Source organism: Paralichthys olivaceus, chromosome 1 (genome assembly GCF_024713975.1).
Source record: "Paralichthys olivaceus isolate ysfri-2021 chromosome 1, ASM2471397v2, whole genome shotgun sequence".
NCBI lineage: Eukaryota > Metazoa > Chordata > Actinopteri > Pleuronectiformes > Paralichthyidae > Paralichthys > Paralichthys olivaceus.
In genome coordinates, this window is record NC_091093.1 from 12,967,660 (window position 1) to 12,987,323 (window position 19,664).

General features: G+C 40.9%; 3 protein-coding genes across 7 annotated transcripts; 2 read left to right on the forward strand and 1 right to left on the reverse strand.

Annotated features, from left to right (window-relative positions):
• The first annotated feature begins 281 nt into the window (after window positions 1–281).
• terfa (telomeric repeat binding factor a) lies at window positions 282–8,398 on the forward strand. Of its 5 annotated transcripts, XM_020080044.2 has the most exons (14): window positions 287–484; window positions 1,174–1,269; window positions 2,147–2,268; window positions 2,427–2,513; window positions 3,255–3,395; window positions 4,001–4,125; window positions 4,588–4,864; window positions 4,985–5,121; window positions 5,545–5,664; window positions 6,392–6,529; window positions 7,103–7,246; window positions 7,599–7,678; window positions 7,781–7,824; window positions 8,100–8,398. In XM_020080044.2, the coding sequence occupies exons 1-14, from the start codon at window positions 334–336 to the stop codon at window positions 8,256–8,258; spliced, it is 1,821 nt and encodes a 606-aa protein (XP_019935603.2). In that variant the 5' UTR covers window positions 287–333; the 3' UTR covers window positions 8,259–8,398. The 5 variants fall into 5 exon arrangements, with proteins under 5 accessions (XP_069378027.1, XP_019935603.2, XP_019935601.2 ...); XM_020080042.2 differs by having other exon boundaries at window positions 4,588–5,121; XM_069521916.1 differs by lacking the exon at window positions 1,174–1,269 and having other exon boundaries at window positions 292–484.
• A 63-nt stretch (window positions 8,399–8,461) lies between these two features.
• On the reverse strand, window positions 8,462–11,840 carry nip7 (NIP7 nucleolar pre-rRNA processing protein). The gene is made up of 5 exons (XM_020080045.2): window positions 11,641–11,840; window positions 11,431–11,517; window positions 11,193–11,331; window positions 9,083–9,223; window positions 8,462–8,790 (listed from the first exon to the last, which is right to left on the reverse strand). Exons 1-5 carry the CDS (start codon window positions 11,694–11,696, stop codon window positions 8,671–8,673), a joined length of 543 nt encoding a protein of 180 aa, XP_019935604.2. The 5' UTR covers window positions 11,697–11,840; the 3' UTR covers window positions 8,462–8,670.
• On the forward strand, window positions 11,769–16,949 carry cdc42se2 (CDC42 small effector 2). Its single transcript, XM_020080046.2, has 5 exons — window positions 11,769–11,910; window positions 13,456–13,698; window positions 14,881–14,982; window positions 15,073–15,151; window positions 16,265–16,949. Exons 2-4 carry the CDS (start codon window positions 13,645–13,647, stop codon window positions 15,145–15,147), a joined length of 231 nt encoding a protein of 76 aa, XP_019935605.1. The 5' UTR covers window positions 11,769–11,910; window positions 13,456–13,644; the 3' UTR covers window positions 15,148–15,151; window positions 16,265–16,949.
• The last annotated feature ends 2,715 nt before the right edge of the window (window positions 16,950–19,664 follow it).

Genomic DNA, 19,664 nt, shown 5'->3' on the forward strand with positions numbered 1-19,664 from the left:
TTTTGTCCAGTAGGTGGCGGTGTGGTGTTTCCTTCTGGTGAGATCTGCCAATCAACTCAGAAAAGGGTTCATAATCCCTGAGTGAAGACTCTCAGGCCGCACGCTTTCTAAAAGCCTCGAGATAACTGTGTCCTAAATGTTGAGCAAAACAAATACTAATAATAATTCTTGATTCCACGATATAAAATCATCATTCTTGTATTTTCTCCGCCTGTAAATACCTACTGTCGTGACCCTGAAAAACTAAACCAAGGGAACAGAAGCTTCCCCCCTTCCTTTACGTCATCCGCTGCGCAGTGAACGCGGCTGCACTTCCGCTGACACGATGTGAATATGGCGGCAAAGAGAAGCACGGACGGTGTGAGGACCGAGGTGGAGAGCATCGTCAACCGCTGGATAGTCGACTACTACCTGTCCCTGGCTCTGCAGGCGTTTGACCAGGAGCAGCTCAGAGACTTCTGCAGCATCAAACATGTCCTCGACAGTAAGTGAGCTCCTGGCTGCCATGTTGAGCTCCCGCTCCCCGCAGAGCTGCACTTTGTTTGGTCCAGGTGTGACCACAGCTTCACTTTCCCCTTGTGTTTTGTTTCCCGTTTGTTTGCTGTGTGTTATCAAATATACTTTATATTCACGGTGTCGCCAACAGCCCCGAGCAGTGTCTAACAACTAGCTTAGATACACAGCTAGCTCGTGGTTTGTTGATGGGAGTTTAACGTTGCTGCTGTTGTTGTTGTGATGTTTTTCATCAACTTTTGCGACATGGCTCAAGCTGCCTTTGAGTCTGTTTGGTTTCCCATAAACATAAAGCGACACATTCATTTTACTAGAAATTATATTCACAGTTACGTCATGTCCAGCGCTCAGCTTTTCAGACTGACAGTGAGGTTTTGTGTCACAGTATAAAACGAGATACAGTAAAGTAACAACAAATGCAAGGGGAATATTAAAACGTGTAGAAATAGTTTATAGATCTATGACAGAATAATGTGAGAATATATTCAGTGAAACGGATTGTACATTGATTGCGCAGAAATGAATGCTGTAGTCCACTGGCTGGTTTCACAGACTGTTCCTGTACATCCTGCTGATCTTCCATATCGAAGTGTGTGTATTATTTACTGCGCATGTGTGTATTCAGTAGAGGTGACCTGTGCATTCATTGTCTTGTCACAGGTGTCTTGGTTCGGTCTCTGGAATCCACTGATTCATTGCCAACAAAGATCCGTGTGTTGCAGTTTCTCTCCCGGATAAATGAGGGTGAAAGACTCGGTGAGACTGGATGCAATCCCCCTGGCACCTGAGCTCAGCAACTTTGCCAACAATTCATATTGTTTGGAATTTAATCTATCAGCATCTATGTTTATCATTATCTATTTGGACATAGTATAGAATATTAGAACTTGGCCCATGCCAGAATCTATCCATCCATCCATTGTCTTCCGGGCTCGGGTCACGGAGGTAGCCGGCCACGTAGGGTACCCGAGCAGTCCCTCCCCCCAGCCACGCCTTCCAGCTCTTCCTTCTACACCTACAGGCAACATAGACCCTATGCAGACCTGGCATTAACATCTGTCCCGATTGATTGCAGCCTATTGTGTCCTCAATGCTTCCTGAGATGTGATCACTCAGCCCATATGGGGAGGTATAGTCTGTGACACATGTGGCTACATTTGCTGCGTGACTGCATTTACGGGCCACATACAAAGGAACCAACACTCTGCTGACGTCCTCTGAACTCCTTCAGTTTAAACATATTTGTGCTTCTCAGTGTCAGTATGTTGATTTGTTTGAATCACTTTATACCAAATCTTTCTTCATTAGCTGCTTGCATTCATCCAGCACCTTCTCCGTCCGCTTGCTCTCTCTCGTGCCAACACACAGATCCTTTGTGCACACAAACAACGTTTTGTGAATTTGCAGATATTATCAGTGAGAGTATTGCTTCACTGATTTTAAGTTATATTGCACACAAAAACTACACCGATTAATCAAGTGTAACATTAAAAAGGAGAGATCAGCCCTGCAGTATTAGACACATTGAATTTGCAAGTGTAAAATGGAATTCAAGCAGTTCAGCATCCATTCAGTTCGACTAGTTCATTGTCACTTGACACCTCAGTGAACATTGCTTTGTTTTTACCTGCAGATGTGTCATCTGAGTCTATAACTCCTCTGGAATCAGCCTTAATGTTGCTTCAAGGCATGAGCCAGGACTGCAGCATCCCACAGCAGGAGTTTGAGAATGTGTGCAATTCAGTTAAAGAGATGGTAAAAAAAAACAAAAAACATATTGCTTACTTATGTTCTCCACTGGTTCAACTTTTACATTAATTTCCACTAAAAGCCTTCCTTCTCAAATCAAAAGCAAAACAGTATGAATTCTGATGCCAGTGCTGCAAAATGTATCTAATTGGTTTTGTCTTCAGATCATGGTGATTCTCATCAAGGCCGATAAATTTGACAAAGCAAAAGAGATGCTGACCAAGCACTTTCCCAATCCAATGGTTGGCAAGGTGAGTCCACTAACATCATGTTCACTCAGTAGCTCAAGCATTTCAGTGAGTTGAATTAGGATTTAAGTGTCATATGTACATTAATCATGCTATGTTTACATGCAGGTTGTATCCTGATTATTATCAGTTTTTGGAAGTATCCAGTTTTTGTGTTAAAGCAGTTCGTAACGTCATATCCCCAAGAACCCTTATCCTGGTTTTGTGAAACCAGATTTTACTTCTTGGAGCACTCTGTGAGTAACCGGGATAGTGGTACATGTATACATAAATTAAAGCGGCTTCATTTTCAATAGCCACTATTCAGGAGTCAAAATTGCCAGTAGGCTGTGTTGTTGTAACCACGGTAACTTAGTTGTTTGCGTAGGCATCCCAGGTGCCTGTGCAAACAGCTGACAGTAATAAGTAACCAGGTAACTTTATTTTGCTTATCATGTATAGGGGGATGTGAAACACCAGATTTCTCACTGTATATCCCAAATATAATCAAAACCAGAATGAGCCTCATAACAGGGATGCCAGTGTGCATGTAAACGCAGTCAGTGAGGCAGCAGGTGTGATGTTAAATCAGCAGATAATCAGTAGGTGGAGGAGATTAATTCTGTTTGTAGTGACACAACATACAGCTGCTACAAGCCATGTGAAATATATGTTGTCTCGTCTACAATGTTCAAAAAGCTGTTGTAATTGGTTTGAATGGGTATAGTGTGTGCTGTGTTTCACATAACTGAACTTGTGTCCTAGAAAGCTATATTCATGGGTCTCATCAATCAGAGGAGTAAAACACATGAAGTCATCCAGCGAATCGACTTCCGGCAGTTCAAGAAAGAGATGTTAGCCTTCTGCCAGAGGCTCTGCCCGTTCACCGTTCCTTTTCTGCACAAGGTGTGTTGCTGTGTATTCAGCACAAGATGAAGACAAAACATTTTTGATGGTGTATTTGAACTGAAATTTGTCATCACTAGAAGATGATTTGTCAACAACACTTAAGTTTATTTGCATGCATTGTGAAAATATTTTTGATTTGGGCTCGTTAAGAAACCTTTTGCCTGAGTTAACCTTAAAGGGATAGTTCACTGAAAAATGAAAATTCACTCATTATCCACTCACCACTACGCTGATGAAAGGGTGGGTGACACTTTTGGAGTTTCAGGGAAAAACAACATTGCAGCCAAATCCAATACAACTGAACTGGGGACCGATTCTTCAGACATAATAAATGAGAAAAAAACAGAAAATGCCTCCATACTGCTCATGTGGTGTCATCCAAGTGTCCGCAAGCATATTCAACTCGAAACAAGGTCGCACCAAGTTTTAAGCCTAAAAGTCCACCACAGGAAGTAGCGATGGTAACGATAATGATTTAATTTTCTGTTAACTATCCCATTAACATTTTTTTCAGCCAATACACAGATATGACACAGATGGTTTGTCGGGCAAGTACATTTTTTGATAATTTGTTGTGTTTTGAATTTGTTTGTGTTTACCAGGCAGCGAAACAGCTGATTGATACGAGACTTGCAGAGCAGGAAGACAATGCAGCTAGACCTGATGAGCAAGAGGAACCTGGCCCGTCATCTACAGCACAAATAAACGGCGTCCTGTTTGTGTCATGGTAGATGCTCTCCTTCCCTCCCTGCTAACTTCAGTTCTTTTCATAGAAGCTCATTATTATTATGAAAATACAAAATTTAACATGCTGTCTCTACCCCTGTCCTCACTGTACACAAGTATTAGGGCCTTATGAAGAAAAACTATTCTGAAATTTCTTCTATTAATATCACAAGAATAAAGTAATAATTTTACAAGAATAAAGAAAATAAATCTTTGTTAAGAATCACTTAACAAGTTATTAAGGCCACGTGTGGCACAAAGATTTCTGTCTCCACCAACTCTCTCTGCTGTGCATCTTCTTGCTGACGGTATAATTTTCAATACGCACTACGAGGGAGGGCCACAGCATCAATTTGATATCACAAAGTCAAAATCATTAGATTGTCTGGAAATGCCAGACTATTATTTTTTGGCTCAAGCATCCACTTCAAGCTCCTTTTCTTGTCTCTTTCTTATCTCCCAGTCACCATAATATTATCCAGAGGACCAGACTGGAGGCAGCTTACAAGATGCTGGCTCCACGATCAGATAAGAGGACATTCGCTCAGCTGGAGGAAGAGGTTGAGAGGGAGGAGCAGGAAAGAACAGACAACCTTCTTCTGCGCCTGTCACCCAGTTTCAAGGAGGGTACCAGTCTGGACTCGGAGCAGGACGGAGTGTTTCAGAGAGGCTCGGGCAGCCCGATGGAGGCTTCAGTAGCAGACCACCCACCACAAACGGATGCTGTTCCTCAGACACAGGCAGGTTCACTCACAAAGTCAACCTCACCACCACTGAGGAACAGGCGGCTTTACACTGTGGCACGACTGGTTGTCGAGCCGGACAGCCAATCGAGCTCACAGTGCACGGTGACTTCGCAGGAGCTAGATGCTGAAGTCCTTGAAGTGGAGTCACCACAGTCCTCGACTATAGCCAATAAGAACGCCTCGCAGAGCCCACTGACAGACAACGAGGTCACCAGACCCTCCAGGAAGAAGCGCATACGTCATCGCAGCAGGTAAATAATAAATGTATGCAGCTCAAACTGTGTGTCCTGTCTGAACATGAGATAAGTTTATGATGTATCAGAGTAGCATGTTACGATACATGCACTCATTAAAATGGTACATTCATTAAAACACATTCAAAGTCTACAAGCTCTGAAATTAACAAGTTTTACAATAGAAGAATTAATTCATATTTTGTAGTAGTATCCCATTATACTGAGAGCAGTATCATTGACTTCAATATTTCTGAATATTTTCTTAAGGAAATTGCCTAAAATAAATGGAAAATGATTTGTATGCAGACTCTCATGTTGTAGATTGAGTTTTTTTCATCTGGTCCTTGTACACCACATCACTTCATCATAAGTAATTTGCATGTGCTTGTGTATTCCTCAGTGAGTGTCAGTCACTAACACACTGTTCTGTCACCTCAGAGCCTCGACGAGTTTTGCAGTGTTGTCAACAGACAGCGAGGAGGACCTCCCTGCCTCTGAGGCCAACAAAGAAAGTTTTGTGGTGGAAACCCATAACCAGTCCAACAGTTCACTCAGGAGGTAAATCTGAATGTTTTAGACCTGATGGACCTTAACCTGCAATACTGACTAATTGTACCAAAATACTCTGGTTGTATCAAGACTTTCAGCTATTTGTAAAGCTCATTTGTCACCAATGAAGGAATGAAATGGTTAGCTTCTCTCCTTCATTTAAGTTTTGTGTTTTATATCATCCGATTTGGTCGTATAGTTATATGTACATATTCTGTCCATAATTGTGTTGTTTTTTATGCACATTAAAAAAAATTTAAGGTTATATTCAAACCTGCATATTGGGAAGTTTTCATTGTAAAACAAAACAACTTAAGTCAACCTTCCTCCTTCAATGTTAATGTTGCATATTTAATATAGTGTTGTTATATATTATTGCTATTGATAATGGATATAATATTTATTAACTTTTTAATAATACTTGATAATATGAATAACCTTGATAATTGTTGTCAATATAATTGTGATGCAACAATTTCAGTTTAGTCTCTGATAGCAACACGTCATCATTTAAACTCAATCAAGCTTAGTAGTTTAAATGATCAATGTTGTTGCTGTGGTTAAGTTAGTTGTGGTTCATGTTTTATTCCACTTTATGTTGCTATCTAAAGTACACTTTGTGTAAGTTTGAAACAACGGTGACTACATTTGATTTACTTAAAGAGAAAATAATAGTTTCAGTCGAAACAGATCTATTTCCCTTTGTGTAATGTTTGACTCCACTCTCGTAATGCAGCAACTCCCCCAAGTCACAAGGTGGAGTCGAATCATTAGATGGGGATAAAGACCCACACGGTGATGAAGACCAACATGAGACTTCTGCCTACTTCAGAACCCCAGAGCAAACTGAACAGTCCAGAGTTTCTCTCACCGGGTAAGTCCAGATACATTTAGCTGTTTTCATAAAAGGAATCCAGAAAATTGGGGCGTGACATTTCCCAGACCTTGCCTTTCACAGGAACACAGCAGGAGATTGTCCAGTTTAGACACTTTCCCAAAAACAGGAACATTTCAAGAACATTCAGGAGAGAGGTGGCGCCTGAACAGAAATTGAGGGAGGCAGGAAATGACTGTGCAAAGCAGCGTTTTTGTTTGCAGCACTTTGAAACCTTCGTCCGTCTGTATCGCCAAAAGCTGTTGAATCTCGTTTTATCCTGAGATATTTGTATTCTTCCAGTTTCCAGTTCCATGTTATAAATGTCATCAACACTCCTGCTCACTAGGAATTTTCTGGACATTTTCCTACTGTATTCTGACATTAGCTCACTCTGACATTCTACTAAGGGACTGGGAAATGTCCAGAGCAGCTGACTTGGACATTTGCTAACATCAACCCATCAGGAACATTTCATGATAAAATGTGTGGACTTCTGTGCATGTTTGAAAGTAGCTCGATTGCCTCCGTGATTGGAGGGTTAAAAACCTCTGACAAACTTTTTTTACACAGCAATCGACAAGATGCCGTGGAATACAACATAGAGTCTTCGGACAGCTCGCCCAGTGTGGTGTTCCCTCGTCCCCCCCTCCCTCAGACCAGCTCCACTCCGCACAAGGACTCCGCTAAAGATAAAGACCCTTCCCATTCAAAATGGTAGTTATGCTTACACCAGTTCACTCCCGCTCCCAGTTGATTTAACAAAACAAAAATATTTTAAAGGAATGTTAAAGATAATTCATTTGATTTTTGAAGCCATTTTGATGAATACACTTTTCCAAATTCCCAAGGTCAAGATATACGTTTGTGTCCGTCATAGTATTCATCAGGATGTTTAGAAATCACATAAACTTTAAATCATTAAATATTACTTACTAACCAAACATACACAGATTTGACCAATATTTCCTCCAGTTAAATAATAGTAAATTAGCCAATTTTGTTTTTTGAATGACCATTATGAATCAGGGTGCCAAACACTGAAACACAACCTCTGTCCTGTTCATAGGAAACAACTGTACAGTAATGCAAAGGAGACTAAGGAAACGTGGAGCGATGAAGAAACTAATTTCCCCTCCAGAAATAACAGTGGGAATATTTCATCACCATACCCACCTCAGATGATTTGTGTGTAAATGTAGTTGTGACAGTCATGTTCATGTAGTCATATATTATGTTTTTCCTCTGAAGGGTTGCACGAGAGCACCATTTCAAATTCGGGCCACAGGAAGAAGGTAAGCATACTAAAGCTTGCATTTGTTATTCTCAAAGGTCAAATTAATTTCATTATGTCCCTTCAGACAGTGAAAATAAACAATCATGAAAGCTATAAAAAGGATAACATGGTTGATTCTCGTGTTCAAGAAGTTGTTTCAGCCCAGCTGCTTTGTAAAGCACGGTTCACTTTGACAATCATAATGTGAACTTAAACAAAAGCATTCATGCTTGTTTTTTTGACTTTTGTGTCACGGCAGCAAAAATGTGACCACATGTTCCTGTTGTATTGCAGAAATGGACTGAAAGGGAGACAGAGATGTTGAAAGAAGGGGTCGCAAAATTTGGAGAGGGGAACTGGACAAGGATAAAGACAAATTACCCCTTCAATGGTCGAACAAACGTCAACCTCAAGGACAGATGGAGAACACTGAAGAAGTTAAACCAGATCTAAAGTTCTAGATGACTTAATCCCACAAAGTGGATTGTTATTGTTCAACATACTCATGACTTATTTCTTTTTCCCAGCATCATGCCAGATGTTTGTACAGTTCCAGTCAAATGAGTTGAATAAACTTTGATTTCAATTTGTAAGATTGGTTTCTTCTTTCTCTGCAGACCTGTATTCAGTAGCGAGCACACCAAGACTAGAATAAATACAAAGACAGTGGATTTATTGGAAAGATGACATTTACAAAAGAAAAAAAGCCTTCTGCTTCATTTTCACAAATTTAGAAAAGACGGGCTCTCCAAGGGATCATGTTGATTGCAGATTAGCTGGTATCACAAGGTCAGTCCATACAGGTGTTTGTTTCTATGTGTTACTGGAAAAGGAAAGTTTGACAGTCCTGTGTTTCTGTGCATGTTTATGTTAATGTATCTTCATTCCTGATAAACTCTCCCACATCAGCCTGGTGGAACACGACAATGGACATGGGGTCCACCCGCCGGCACTCTTGTGTCGTCTTGGCTGCGACGCCGAAACCCTGAGAAATGACACAACTGGTTCAGACATCTCATTGGTGGAGGAGAAAAAGTTCAATCTATTTGGCAGAATATGATTCCAAGATAGCCTGAGTTTACCTCATAAGATATGGTATTGTCTACTGTGAATGGGCAGATGCATTCAATTCAGGAGGGACATGGCACAGAAGCCCACACGTGGCACTTAATGGTGCAGAGTGAGCTCTTATTTGAAGTATGTTGGTCATACCGTGACGTGCAGCATCAGTGACTACAGCGATACTATCAATATCTTATCATTGTTACAAGACTTACCAGGGGCACGTCTGCCATGGAGTAGACGACAACTCCCTGATACTGCGCAGTGTTCTCAGTGATTCTCCCAAGTCCAGATTTTAGCACATGGTTCCCATAGAGGAAAGACTGCTCAGCTCCAGGCTTCACCCACACCTTGAACTGAAGACACAACCAGGAGGTTCACGTTATTCATACATGCAGACGTTCATCTGATGTATTTTAGTCAGTAAGGAAATGTTTGAACTGGTAAAAAAAATAAACTGGTAAGTTGAGTTCAGGTGCACAGATTTTAGTTCAACACAAATGTTTGTTTCATCATCACATACCCAGAAGGTAAATACACTACCTCTATTGATATAGGGCTGTGACAATTCCGTTAACTAATATTGCAACTCCAGAATATGATCAGTGGTGAAGATGCAGGTGTAAGCTTAAGAGATCAGTGTCATGATGCAGGATGTACGTAGTTGCTCAGAAAAACCAGGACCAGCTCTTCTTACTTCAGTCACGTGTTCATTATTTAAAAGGGCTTTCTGGGTTTCAGTTGTCAACATTAGACCTAATTAACCCAACCCCATGCTGGTCCTCTGCCCGTGTTTCTGTCTTAACAACAAAGTTACAGGAAATAAACTCAAACATAAACTAATATAAAAGAGACAGACAGCACCTCCCTTTTTTGGTGGCATTATTACGACCACAGGTCATCTACTGACATGCAGATGATAATCACTGGTGCATCAGTGGCATCTTTACAAAGCACACAATAGAGGATCGTGCCAGTAAAATTCCGTGCATACAGACGGAGAAAGGAGCTAAAACTGTTCGTCAGTCTTCATCCTAATCTTCATCTTCTGCTTGTCTGAGATCGGATCGTGGTGGCAGCAAGTGAAGTGTTCATGACATTGCCGGAACCATCCGCACAACATGCCTGAACATGACATGAAGGAGCAGAGGCTCTACTCTGAGCTCGCTAAGAACTTGGAACACTCTGTCTGAACTCTTTACTCCATATCTCTAATGACTGAGCCCAGCCGCCCTCTGGACCAAACTCATTTAATCATCTTGTGTCTGGGCTCCTGTTTTTTTAGTCACCACCCAGAGCTCGTGATAATAGATGGTTAGTCAGCTGGCACGTACTTTTACTAATCAAATAACCTAGATATCGCAAACATTCATAGAGCTACAGTGTCAAAATGTATGTATCTGCTCCTGCAATGTCAGGATGAGATTCCAAAATGAATACTTGAGTTTAGCAGTTGATTGAGAGAAAAAACACATTTTGACTTCACCTTGGACTCCAGAATACTGTTAACTGAATACTGACATGCTGGTGGATGTAAGCCAGCAGTTTGTAGTCCCATCACAAATTGTCTCCACCCCCCTAAAACTAGACTACGCCTATTTAGTAGAATTGACAGTACCCTGGGAGCATGCTGTTCGTGAAGCAAATGAGGGGAAGAGACTGCTGTGTGCAGAAATGGCATCTGAGGCAGAACAACGTGGCTGGAAAGCAATAGCTCATCCTGTGGAGGTTGGCTGCAGTGGTTTTATTGCAACATCAACCATCAGGTTGCTCAAAGATCTAGGAATCCACAGACAAGCCCAGCACCAGACCATAAAACAACCATCACAGACTGCAGAACGCTGCAGCCAATGGCTCTGGATCAGAAGGAAAGACCCCAACTGGACCCAAGATGCTAGAGACACACACTCAGGTCTGATCATCCTGTGGTGGACCTGCCTTAGAAGAGAGTGTCTCCTCATTAAAAGCCCAAAACACCTGATGTTGCTCAGGCACAAAAACTGATGATATGTCCCCACATCTGCTGGTGATCACTCACATCTGCCAGTGGCTGGCAACTTATCATCAAACTAGTGTGGAAGACGGTGAAACAAGGGGGTGTTCATTGGCCCCCCAAAAATCTATCAATCACCAGCACATTCATTGACAGTGAAAATAACTGTTGATTACAGTCTGTGTTTTAACATCAATCCAAATATCCGCTCAGCTAAAAAGAACAGTGTCACTTCACTATGTATTTGTACTGTCACGCTTTATGAGTGCATGTCGAAATCAAAACTCCAATGACAGCAGCTGAGGAGAGAGACAGTTTGATGGAGCAGTCACCTTAGCATAGGGTGCCAGGTAGTCCAGAGCAGTGATGTGCAGCCGGAACTTGCCGGTCTTTGTGAACTTTCCAAAACAAGTTCCCACTGACACGAGCTTGTCCCGGGAGATGTTTGTGGCCAACTTCAGAATCTTCTCACTGCGGAAAAAAGAAAAACAGGGAAAACGATTAACTGCACCATGTCTGAATATATCTGACCGGAAAAGACACCGTTCGTGTGAAGCTGTCCCACATCACCTCATGTAGTAGACTCGGTCGTTGTGCAGTCTGAAACAGTAGGAGCCGTCCGGTCTGTCCACGAGCAGTTTGATGTTTTCACCGATGCTGTGGATGAGAAAAGACGCGGCTCTCACACACGGACACGCGCTCACAGACCAGCATGCTCGTGTTTCTGGTACAATTAGAGTCTCACTACATGACACAAACATGTCCTCCACGTTCACTTACTATTTCGACAGCTTCTCAAACATGGTTTTCGTCTCTTCTTCTGTTAACGGCCTCATCTTGACTGTTTTAAACCCACTTCTCTCGCTGGATTTCTGGATCTCCTGCAGGCAGCGTGGAACGTGGGTCAACACGGAAGCAGCTACACGCTGGAGCGGAAGTCCTGTGACGTAATCAGGGGGCGCAGTTCCGGCTTGTTTTTTTTTAGCATTCTTTAGCTTCCAGTCGTTCGTACGCTCCTGTTTTCTGCTCCCGCGAACCGGTCGCAATCTGGTAAGTTCATCCCCGAGAAATCCATACAACTGTAGAGAATGTGTTCATCGCACGGCTGGTAAACACCGAGTGAGACCGTGTGTTTGTTTTATGTTTCGTTTTTGATCGAACGGTCACGCCAAGTCTCTCGGAAACGGGCTCGGTTAGCCTGGTTAGCTAGCTGTCAGTACGGGGAAAACACGGAGCGTTAGCGTTGTCCTGCGAGCTAACTCTGCTAGTAGCCGATCATGCTAACGCTGCCTCGCTGCAGGCACGACGCTGCTCCACTTTCGCAGCCATCGAGTTTGAATGAACTCTGGGACGCGGGGTGTCGCCTCGTTAGCCCACTCGCGTCCATTCCCTGGCTTTGTCTCGGTAGCTCGGACTCTTGCGTGCGAGCCGATGAGTTGTTTGCCGCAGCGGTGCGAAGTTACATAACCTGCATTTGTTTGTAAATACCGATTACGTCCGTTTAAATCTGAGATCAGAGAGGGTGATCCCGTCAGCATCTCCACAGTCATTAGCATCAACGCGGAGCTGGGATCTGCTGCTGCCGCCTGGTTCCACCTGCAGCCCGGTGACAGCTCGATGACAGCTGCAGAGCCTGCATCTGTCACAGCACCTCACCGATCCTCATCCGTTTCTGCTGAGATACAACATCACAATCACCCAGATGACACGTTTCGGAAATGTCCTGCCGCACCGGTGTTGGATTCATACTCTCTTGGAATGACTCATGTGACTTCAACTGCATCACTTACCGCCTGACTGCATTGTTCCAGCTGTGAAACACAGTCTGTGTGTGTCTTCCCTGTGGCAGTCCGAGTCCCAACACATAGATTTGTTTTATAGAAGGTGTCTTTGTTCTTCTAAATGCAGCACTCTGGTCATGTAGTAACATTTCAGGTGTCTGTTTCTGTTCTGCTTCTGTCGGTGAAAAGAAGGATCCTCTTGACTATTAGTTCTAGGAAGATATTAATTGATTGATACCTGATCAAGGCTGTAGTGCGAACAACAGCATACTGAAAATAGGACTGGACGTTACTGCCAGAAATAATACAAATGTTCATGTCATTGGATATAGATAATTATCACGATAAAGGTCACATGATTAGTTCTTCAAAGTATAAAGACTGATTTTAGCCCCTGAGTGAAGGTTAATTATAAACTCTTACTTATGAGCAGAGAATGATCAATGGTTTGTTTTACCTTTGTGTGCAACTCATAAATTATATATTGTTATCTACTGACCCTTTATTTAGCTATGGATGAAATTTATATTGCACTTTTTATTGTCATTGTTTTATTGCTCAAGCCTTGACACTGCCTGATCAGTGCCAATGCTTATAATCAAAAGTACAGTTCAAATATTTAGTATGAAAATACCCTGACTTTTAATCATACATATCTGCTTTTACACCGAGTGAGATTATACCATGGTGGAATGGAAATTATTATATTTGATTATTTTTCGCAGAACTAAATAGTGTCAACACAGGCACCATCATAATTGCTTATATGATTGAATTTGTTAGCATTTGATTAATAACTTCAACATGTTGACAGGAGTGTGTTCCCCGTGTTGGGAGTACAGTTTTCTCGTGCAGCCTGTGAACCCCAGAGAAACCAGTGGCGTGCGTCTGTCATCTGTTTCCTGCAAGTGTTTGGGGCTCTGGTAACACCAAACAGGAAGAGAGACTGAGAGACGTCTGGACTGAGAGAGGAAACTGCTGCGGCTTCTTCGTCGGCCTCAGAATGACTGAGTTCTGGGTTTGTTTCAGCTGCTGCATTGCAGAGCAGCCACAGGCTGTGAGTATGAAATTACTTTGATTAACTTTGAAAGACAAACTGGTTTTGTCAGTTTTTTAAAAGTAGCTGTTGGACCTGCAACTACAGCACACTGTCTTCCACACTTGCACCAGTCTTGGTGTTCAGATCAGATTGTTTTACAGGACACAAAGGAAGACCAGCTTGAATAGGTTGGTTGCAAAACAGATTGATATCACTTAATGAGTCATGTTTCATTCATAATCGCATCTTGGCATCATAGACTAACGGTCTAACTTGATGCAAATATACAGAATTTAGGGTTAAACCCAACCCCATTTGTTTTAGATGGTCTCTCACTGTGTCCTGTAAAATAACCTGATGTGTGCACTGAAATGTTTTTCTCTGACACGCCTGTTGATCCTCTGGTGTTCAAATCTTTGTGATCTTCCTTTTAACTGGACATTTGACTGTTCTTTTAGAAATGCTATGGTCGTGTCATATCTGACAAAGTTTATAATTTCTTTTTCCATGATAGATTAAATACACAAGTGGCAGGACCTCCAGCTGAAAACATCCCACACTTATTTAGATTCAGTAAAGGTTTGTCAGTGTGTGAACAACCAGCTGTTGTAACACTTTGTAGTCAGCCAGTCTTACAATGAACAGATAAGATAAATGAAAATGAACAATGGCGTTAGTTTGACGTCTACAGCACAGGCCTCACATCTCTAAGTCAACAGCTTCTCATGTGACTCATATTAACATACCTTAACTGATTATTTATATTGCTAATAATAAAATATTTATATATATATATTTATAACATTTAAAGGTCCAGTGTGTAAGATGTAGGTGCAAGGGATCTATTGGCAGAAATTTAATGTAGAATAATCCTCATAATGTTTTCACTCTTTCGTTTCATCTAAATTGTATGAACTGTAGTTTTCTTAACCCCAGAAAAGGCCCTTTATATTTAAATACTTTATATTTACATCAAGGGTGTCCTCTCTAAGGAGGCCGCCATGTTTTTTACATTAGTCCAGACTGGACAAACTAAACACCTTTTTTTTTAATGAAAATTAAAGGCTATCACAGTTTCTTATTCATGTTTGGAAGGAGAGGGTGAGGTGAGGGGTGTTCAGCTGCAACATGCAATTTCAACACTAGATATCACTAAATTCTACACACTGAACCTTTAATGTTAATCATACTAATTTTCAGAAACGACGGCGACGGATCGATCGGTCCATGATCGGAGAGCCAACAAACTTTGTTCACACCACACACGTAGGCTCGGGGGACATGGGCCTAGGATTGGCATCGGTAGGTTTTTTTGATCCACCCTTTACAAAATGTAACTAACAGAGAGCAGCAGTCACAAGTGTCCACCTAACTCATATTTGATGTGTGTAGGTTGATCTCGTTCAGGCCCAGATGAAATCTAAAGGGGGCTACGTGCATGGAGGGTCTGAAGGTTCTCAGTTGTAACGAGGTGAGAGACACTGTTTTCATCCCATTGTCCTATTGACATTCAGATACAGAGTTTTCAGTTCCTCATGTTGTGTGTTTTCATGCTGAGAGCTGTTTGTGGCTTGTAAAAGCCTGAGCTTGTTCTATATAATATTCTTTTGTCTGCAACCTTTAACAGAGCTGTGCAGCATTCTGGGTAAACAGTGACAATAACCCGATCATTTACAAAGAACAGACAGTTTTTCTGTTTCTCATTCATTAATGTAGGTCACTCAACCGTTTTAATAAGAAATCATAACCGCTCATGTAATTTAGGTGGGTTAGGTTAGGCTTTGTGAAATTCTTGCCTCTGGCTCCGACACTTTTTCTGAGTCAGAAGATAAATATTGATATTTCTAGACCTTCCAGTCAACCAGCCAGACTCCACCCATGCTGTGTCATAACCGATAATGGTAAATCATGCTGGTGAAGTGCTGTGCAGCAGCTATCTGTGCTTTAACTATACATAGTCATGTTTTATTTGGGGGAATTCCTGCCTGCATGAAAGAATGTACACTATGTCCTCCACTAGATTAGCTTGGTGGTGATATAACAACTTCCATTTTCCTTGCAAACGGTGGCTCAGCACTCACTCAATGAGTGAATTAGCCTGTTTTGTTTTTCTTTTGACATATCTGTCTCAATTGTTTTGTTTTTTTAAACTGGGCTGCTGTGGGCAGTGGCGGAGGCTTTTAATTGGCTGAAGGAACCTGGTTAATGGTTGATGTTGCACCGTGCCTTCGTTTTTAAAATCCCATTGAATGTCGGATCCAATTTATGATCCTGCAAACATTAGATTGTATGTAAAGACGGACGCCGCATCTCTAATTCCTTCCACTATCCAGAATTCAAACCAAAATATCACAGATAAAATGCTGCCATCTTGTGCAGTTGGAGCCAATGTCTGCGTCACAGTGATTAGCAGATGGAGCCACATTAGTGACGTCCTACAGATACAGGCGTTCAACCAATCGAGACTCAGTCTCAGCTGTCAATAATGACATTTCACCATGTTTCTATAGTTTTCTAAACGTAATCGGCACCTATCTGCGGCGTCTGACATCTTAACACTTGTCCCCCTTTTGTCCCCACACAGCCGACCCGTCTTGTGGAAACTACTGTTGTTGATATGAGGAAGCGTTTTCAATAAGCAGTTCTGTCTGTGATGGATGCAGGACCAAAAGATGAAACTACTGCTTTTCCATAATGTTGTATATATTTTTATTTTCCATTCCTTTTTGTTTTAATGAAAGCACTGCTATCCATTTGCTGCCATACTGTTGCACTGTAAAGAGTAATTGTTAAAGAGTAGATACGAGGGTTTAGAAAGCTCATAAATCTCAGTCAGATGTATGCTTGTGTGTATGCATGAGGAAAATTATTTTCAAAAATATTTGCTGTTGTAGCTCATTTGGATGCCTGTATTTATTATCTGATTTGTAAACGGACCTCATGGTGGCTGGGCCACGCTGGAGATGTGGAACATTCAGTTTCTGTCTTTCTTCTCAGAGGTTTATCAAAGGACAGGTCGCAGGTAGCAAAGCAAAGAGTTATATGTTCATTGTTTTATTCTGGAAAATGCTCAACGATTCTCTGAGTTGCTTTCAGGGTTGAAAATTGCTGTTTTGTAATAAACTTGAAATGAGTAGAGTACACTGGACCATACATTGTACACTCACACTTGCTTAGGAATTTTGCATTTACTTCAACTGTTCTTTTTTTATATTCATCTAGATTTGAACCATATAGAATTTTAATAAACTATGAACTTCCTAATCTGCCTTCTGAAGTCATGTTCATTATTTTTTTTTACTAGTTTCATTTCTAGCTTAGTGCTTTCAAACAGATTCATATTTTTATAGACTTAAGATGTAATCAAATCACCACTGGGGTCAGGTTTCATACAGTTCGTTTACCCACTATGTGTCAATCATTATCATCCTTTTTTGCTTGAACATAACATTTGTTATTTGTGTTAGATTTAATCACTTCATGGTTCTCTTCACTTGAAATCTTTTTTTAGAGTGGCAGAGATGTTTTATCCCTCTTGAGATTTGAATGTCTCTATGTTTCTTTAATAACCTGAATGTTGGTTCTCCTGAATCTGACCCGGCTTGTGTTTGCAATCACATTGTGTTAGTGTTAAAATCTTTTCATGCTAGTATTTTTGTCAACAACTTTTAAAACATGTATGTATATAAAAAAAATCTTTCTAGTGGACCATCAGTTCAATCTGTTTTGGGTTTTTTTCTGTGCAAACCTCTTTTTTTCAAGCAGATAAAATCTTTTAAACCTTCTATGAGGAATAAATACCTGCAGCTCTTCATGCCTGTTGATCATCAGTTATACTAATGCTCAGCTTAGAGTTAATGTTCTCTTTTAATCAACTGGCTGCTATGTCCTTCGTCCTCGATAGTATTGTCGTCCAAAGTTCTGATCCAGGCTCCATTTTTCAAACATCATTAATCAGAGAGGTCAGAGGTATGGAGCTCACCAGCAGGCCTGGATCTATTATTACATGTGATTGTTTGTCCACCATGTGCATCCTGTGATTCAACAACAGAATGTGATTGTATTATTACGTCTAACAAAACGTCTGTGTAGATTGTAAAATGAGTGCTATTGTAAACTATTCATGATACAAGAATGAAATCTTTGTTGGTGCCACGCAACGGAAATTAACAGATATTGGAAACGCCTCACGTATATTTGTAATATCTTATAATTTACAGCCTTAAAACTGCTGGTAACCACTTTCCCCAACATTCACTGACACGTTCAATGATGTGATTCATTGCCACAGAGATCTATGTTTTAGTTTCGATGTTTCTGTAGTAATTCCTGTGTAGAACCAGATCTAAGTATGTGTAGTCTAGTAGGTGTTTTTGTTTCCAGCTCTGGGTTAAATGCTGTGGTATTCTGCTGTGTGTTGCAGACCATATACATTTGTGACCAGCAGGCTGTGTTGGTGGACTGCTTGAATGTGATTTTCCCTCTGGGATTCCTGTCACAGGACTTATTTTGACTTTTATGACGATGATAATGCTGTTGTAAAAAACGTAACATGAACGTAATGGATCGATGGTTTATTTGTATTTGGGGTCGTACATATTTTAGGTTATTATTCCTTTCTTTTCCTGAGGATCTGCCTGATATGTAGCTCCCACCTTGAGGGAAATTCATCTGACTGCATTTTTTCAGAATAAACGACAAATAAATATTATCTGTTGATGTTTGACCGACTGTGTGTTCCATGTTTTCACTTTAGGTAAAACTTCCCTGACTGAGCTCATTCTGCTCAAAAGCAGAATTTGAAAAAAATACATAGGGAGGGACTCCTGTAGATGACCAGTGATGGAGGAAATGTAAAGATATTTTAGTTAACTAAAACCAAAGAAAATAAATCCACTGTAAGTAAAAGTACTGCATACAAAATCTCCCTCAGGTCAAAATAGTTTTCAAAGTATCAAAAGTAAAAGTCGACTTTTGGTGCAGATTACATTAAGAGGGTGCGTCATGGATTTCACTAAGCTTACTTTGATATTACGAGAGAGGGCATCAGCCTTTGCTGAGCCATGTGCTCTCCAATTGGCCTTTTAGGTACTACTGATGCTGGTTGAGGTGACGTCAGTTTTGGTTAAGTCTGAGGCTTCATGAGAGGATTATGGAAGAGGAAGTAAAAAATAAAGTCTGGGGTAATTAAAGGCAGCATAACATTCAGATATGCCAGTGTACATGGAATGACACTACACTTCAGATAGTGTAATTAGTCCAAATATCTGCCATTGTAAACAGTATGGACAGCACAGGTATAAGTACTGCTATAAACACGTTTTGTATTTTTGGTTTCAGGGAGTTAAAAACTAGGAGACTGAACGTTCAGTATATATTTGTATTTGTATAGAGTCTAATATGAAAGACCATTTCCTCATATATAATCAACTCCATTAACCTGTCACAATCACTTAAAGGTTCAGTGTGTAAGATTTAGGTGAAAGGGATCTACTGGCACAAATTGAATATAAAATTATCTTTGTGATGTTGTCACTAGTATGTTTCATTAAAATTGTAAGAATTGTTGTTTTCTAAATACTTTATATTTACATCGAGGGGGTCCTCTCTACGGAGGCCGCCATGTTTTTAACAGTGGTCCAGACTGGACAAACCTCTGGAGGTGTTATGACAACTGAAGGCTACCACAGGTCATGTTTGGAAGGGGAGGGTGAGGTGAGGGGTATTCAGCTGCAACATGCAATTTCAACACTAGATGTCACTAAATTCTACACAATACCTTTCAAATATATTAAATTTCATGGATGACGTCATTGTTAAGTAAACTCTATTTGTTTAATGCCTTTACAGGTTGAGTCAGACCTCTTATTAAACACTCCTGACAGGTTCATGTATTACTCCTCTGCTGCTGCTAATGTGTCACACACGTGCACACTCAAACAGAGCAACGTAGGCAAAACAAAACAGTCACAATACATGTTGGC

What these genes read in the sequence shown, in the direction of transcription:
- cdc42se2 (XM_020080046.2), top strand. Translation starts at nt 13,645, where the DNA reads ATGACTGAGTTCTGGGTTTGTTTCAGCTGCTGCATTGCAGAGCAGCCA. An exon ending in TTGCAGAGCAGCCACAGGCT is followed by an intron (nt 13,699 to 14,880) that starts GTGAGTATGAAA and finishes ACTAATTTTCAG; the next exon opens with AAACGACGGCGACGGATCGA. An exon ending in TGGGCCTAGGATTGGCATCG is followed by an intron (nt 14,983 to 15,072) that starts GTAGGTTTTTTT and finishes TGATGTGTGTAG; the next exon opens with GTTGATCTCGTTCAGGCCCA.
- terfa (XM_020080042.2), top strand. Translation starts at nt 334, where the DNA reads ATGGCGGCAAAGAGAAGCACGGACGGTGTGAGGACCGAGGTGGAGAGC. An exon ending in CCAATCCAATGGTTGGCAAG is followed by an intron (nt 2,514 to 3,254) that starts GTGAGTCCACTA and finishes CTTGTGTCCTAG; the next exon opens with AAAGCTATATTCATGGGTCT. An exon ending in GACCCTTCCCATTCAAAATG is followed by an intron (nt 7,247 to 7,598) that starts GTAGTTATGCTT and finishes TCCTGTTCATAG; the next exon opens with GAAACAACTGTACAGTAATG.
- nip7 (XM_020080045.2), bottom strand. Translation starts at nt 11,696, where the DNA reads ATGAGGCCGTTAACAGAAGAAGAGACGAAAACCATGTTTGAGAAGCTG. An exon ending in GACCGAGTCTACTACATGAG is followed by an intron (nt 11,332 to 11,430) that starts GTGATGTGGGAC and finishes TTTTTTCCGCAG; the next exon opens with TGAGAAGATTCTGAAGTTGG. An exon ending in CCATGGCAGACGTGCCCCTG is followed by an intron (nt 8,791 to 9,082) that starts GTAAGTCTTGTA and finishes GTCATTTCTCAG; the next exon opens with GGTTTCGGCGTCGCAGCCAA.